Source organism: Hipposideros armiger, unplaced genomic scaffold, assembly GCF_001890085.2.
Source record: "Hipposideros armiger isolate ML-2016 unplaced genomic scaffold, ASM189008v1 scaffold_902, whole genome shotgun sequence".
Classification (NCBI taxonomy): Eukaryota; Metazoa; Chordata; class Mammalia; order Chiroptera; family Hipposideridae; genus Hipposideros; species Hipposideros armiger.
In genome coordinates this window covers 657,079-661,569 of record NW_017732252.1, presented here as the reverse complement: position 1 = coordinate 661,569, position 4,491 = coordinate 657,079, and the positions used below count along the sequence as shown (strand labels likewise).

Here is a 4,491-nt window from a genome sequence, read left to right as displayed (position 1 = left end):
CAACAGCTCGACCTGGAGCTGGGCTGCCGTGAGTCGCTGGTGATGGTGTAGGCTGCAGCCCCTGCTGCAGTGGGTTGCCCTGGGCTACTGTGTGAACAGCCAGCGTGAGCGGCCAGCAGCCGCTGTCCAGAGGCCGGCAACTGATCTGCCTCGCCTGGGGAAGAGCGCAGTGATGGTGCCAACTTGGGCCAGTGAGCAACGTCCTGCACAACTAGACTGAAGACCAAAACGACAGCAACTTGTCTGTTCCCCTTCCCCAATTCCCCAGTGCTGTTCCCATCCCCCCAATTCCCTAATAAAAATCTTAAAAAAAAAAAAAGTAATGCAGTAACATTTAAAAATCTAACATACCACTTTTAGGATGATTAGTACATACCTTTGGAAAATGGGCTGTTTTGGGCTTGGAGTCGAATTTTAACAACATCCAGGGGTGTCACTATGAAGATACATAAATTTCAATTAATAGGTGATACCTGTGAATTTAGAGATGTTTGTACAAAGAACACAAAATACACTGAATTATATTTTTCATCATTACTATATAATGGTAAGATTATTTATCTTAAAGTAGTTTGGAAAATAACATTCTAGTTTTTGCCCGTGAATTTTGTTTGAAGAGGCTTAATGAGGAGACAATGTAATCAGTTCTTTCACAAGCACTGAAGTGTCATTTGCAATATTTCTACAACTATAATTCCATTAACATTAAAACTAAAATACTAGTTCAAAAATCTATTTAAATATTTGAAAATAACTGTATTATAAGTAATCAAACAACATCAGTTTTCCTAATCTGTTAAATTCATCTATATCAGAGTCCAGAGTGCTAACCATTCACCTATATCAAATAAAAACTATAGGTAATGTAAATTTCAGTAAGCTAGCCATACATCATCTTTACTGCTAGGTGGTCTTCCATTTGGGACATCACAGCAACGGAGAATGGTTTTAAACTGCATGCTGTTTATTTTGTCCAAGTAGAAAAAAATGCCAAATAATAGTACTAAGAAAACTCCTCCTCATCTGAGAATGAGAAGGTCACACTGGATGATCTCTAGGGCCTTTACAACCCTAACCTCCTGACTGCAAGTAACATACTACATCCAAAAGCAATTAGTTTGTTTGTTCTAGTTATCTGCTATCTTATTTAAATAAACCAGCCAACTTAAAATCTTTAAAATGCTAAAATTATCACCTAACTATGTCATTTGGCTATATCTATAAGAAACTGACTATAAAAACACAGAAAAATGTGGTCCAGAGAAATTTAAGAAATTCACCATTAATGCAAACAAAGTGAAACAGAATCTGTATTTGTTGCTACTGTAAATTGCCCAAATTCTGTATTATTCATTATGCTGATAATTTATTTCATCTTCTTGCTTTCTATTTAAAAAAATGATGAGTCATAAAAGTTTAATACTGATAGAGACCACAAAGAACTCATGGTGTAAGCCCCTAATTTTACAGATAAAAAATGAAGCTCAGAGAGAAGAAAGACAATCCCAGAGTGCACTCACCCTGAGAATGACAAAGCAAGGACTAGAATTCAAGTCCCTTGATTCTCTATCTAGGATTCTTTTCATGTTATCATGTTGATGGAGGGGATAGTGTCATTTATGAAGGATGAATGATAATTTATCATTATTTTACAGATGGTAAAAGTCAAATGTATTCATTGATTCATTCAGTCACATAATCTACATAACATTATTTTACCCATTAGTGATGTCAATATAGCTCCAGTACAAGAGGCAAGCATTTGTTGAAGAGGTGTCACTTTGATAACCTGTGGTCCCCCTGCTTCAGGATCCATCTTTTTTAACTAATTGAAGAAAATCTGTTAAAGAAAAGCAAGATGTAAATAAAAGTTTAATGGAAAATGCCCTCAAAATTGACTTCTAAAAAATTAAACTATAAAAATAATATTAATATCAAAGCACATGTGTGACCACTATCAAAAGTAAATATGTATGTGCTTATACTACACAATTGTCATTAATAGAAGATGTTCTCTGATTTGCCAAAAATGGTTCTGTACTTCATTCAGCTAAGCTATGCGAGCAGCATCACATTTGTAAGACAGTTAATAGAGCATTAAGAAAATCGACCTGTCTGTGTAACAGAATGAAAGCAGCTGGCGAACAAGGCTCTGTGAATTGAGCTTCTTAAGAACTTCTCAGATACTATAATCTGGGACAGAGTTATCAGTAAATATAGCATTATTTTTATTGCACACCAGTAATTGTTACAAAGGTATAAAATAAAACTAAAAAACATAACCTCCATAAGAAGCATTATCTTAGAAAAACTGAATGAGAAAAGCAAACTGTACTCTTTCTAAAAAGTCAGTATAAAAATCACTTATAAACTTGCTATTCAAAAATAACCACTGGCAACATACGGGTGTCATTTTCCAAATGTCTATGTACACACAAAGACATAATATGCAAATGTTGTGTGTATATATACACACACGTGCATATGCAGATTACATCTCATCAATTAAACGTGTAAACATCACTATCTGTGTACATGAATCTTTTATTGAAAAACATAAATAGGTTAATACTGTTCATATTGTTTGGTAGCCAACTTTGACACTTAAAAATATAGACGTGAATAAATATAGACTTACATTATCATTTTTAATGCTTAAACAGGTTTTAGTTTTATTTATTTAACCATTCTCATATTGGTAGACAACTAGGTTACAGCCAGTTTTTCATTAGTTCATTCATTTCATACATTCTCATATAAATATCCTTAAACATGGATCTTTTTGTAGTCTTCCTACAAGTACTATAGGAGATTGCTGGACTACACTAAAATCTTGAGACAAAATGCTTTCCAGAAGGATTGAACCAATTTATACTTCCAATGGCAATATGAGTTCATATTAATCCATAACTTCACTAAACTCAATCACATTACATATCATTTTTTTCATTTGAAAGTAGGTTGCACACATCACGGCCCTTCATCCTACATACCTCAGAATATTCTCATATAATCACAGTACAATTATCAAATTGAGGAAACTTAATTTTGATAGTACTCTATAGTTCATACCCCAAGTTTATCAATTATCCCAATAATGACTTTATGAAAATGAATGGTAGTTTGTTTCTTTAGACTTTTATTATTAACNGCTGCTCTAGGGGAAAACACTATATCTTCCAAGGTTACTCACTATATGACCATCTGTGAAAGTATGGTTGGGAACCACCAGTCAGTACCTTGCTCACAAAATGTGCAGAAATGTGAAACACTTTTGGAGGATTGTATACCTAAAAATGGAACTACATGTGGAGGAATCAATGCAGTATTGTTATAACTCAAAACCCTGTATATAAAAATCTGTACATGAATGTATGCAGCTGCTTTATTCAAATTAGCCAAAAAGCAATAAAAAGGAACAAACTATTGATACATACAACTATTTACATGAATGTCCACATAATTATGCTAAGTGAAAAGTGCCAGTCCCAAAGTACTATATGCTATGATTCCATTTATAAAAAATTCTTGAAATTACAAAGTTATATAAATAGAGACTAAACTAGTAGTTGCCAGGAGTTAAGGAGCAGGTGAGTACACAAAGGAAATGTGTGTGACTATAAAAAGGGAACAGGAGGATCCTTGTGGTGAATTGTTCTGTGTCTTAACTGTAACAATGTCAATAGCCTGGTTGACATCATATATTGCACTTGTTTTATAAGATGTTACCATTTGGGGGAAACTGGGAAAAGTGTACATGGGATCTGTCTATATATTTTTCTTAAAGTTGCTTGTGATCTACAATTACCTCAAAATAAAAAGTTTAATTAAAAAAATGTACTCCCTTTTTTATTTTTACATAAAAAAGCACGGACAGATGAAAAGAAAGTTAACCAAGTTAAAAGCCAAAAAGTACTTCCCTTTTTCTGTTTCGGTATCTAGTTTTTAAATGCGGATAAGTGTGCTAACTGTACAATGAAATTTTACTCTCCTGCAATGCGGATAAGTGTGCTAACTGTACAATGAAATTTTACTCTCCTGCAATTTGGAAAATCTTTCATACATAACATTAAATAGAAAAATAGAAAATATACACTGTTTAGAAATAATATAATGTCCTTACCAGTGTTCCCCGGAAACATCCTGGCTTCTTATACCATGCTTTGTTGCCTTCCTCTTCACAAACACATAGATGATCCATAAGTCCATTACTATATACAAAACATTTTCCTGACAAAGAAGATTCCAACAGTCAAAAAGGAGTAAGGAGGAAGCTAGATTCTAAGTTTCCCTACAAGGATAATCCTGTTCTTACTTATGAGGCATAGAGCCAAATGTAAAACTCATCCTCTGACTTAATTAGTAGGTTCATAAAAGTGTTATATATACATATTTGTTTTCTACCTAGATCTCATCATATATAACTAAGTGAGGAAAAACTGTTTCTGCATGAGGATAAAGAGGCATCAATTTTTTTTAAACTGACAAAAA

The 4,491-nt window shown here is 33.5% G+C and overlaps 1 protein-coding gene across 1 annotated transcript in view; it reads right to left on the bottom strand.

Moving 5' to 3' along the window:
* Positions 1–1,838, bottom strand: part of SLC25A40 (solute carrier family 25 member 40) — a 21,936-nt gene extending 20,098 nt beyond the window's left edge. The window contains exons 1-2 of the mRNA XM_019630352.1: positions 1,720–1,838; positions 377–436 (exon numbers count right to left, since the gene is read on the bottom strand). Of these exons, the coding sequence (XP_019485897.1) occupies positions 377–436; positions 1,720–1,816 (157 nt within the window). The 5' untranslated portion in view covers positions 1,817–1,838. The remainder of the gene's footprint in view (positions 1–376; positions 437–1,719) is intronic.
* Between the last annotated feature and the right edge of the window lie 2,653 nt (positions 1,839–4,491).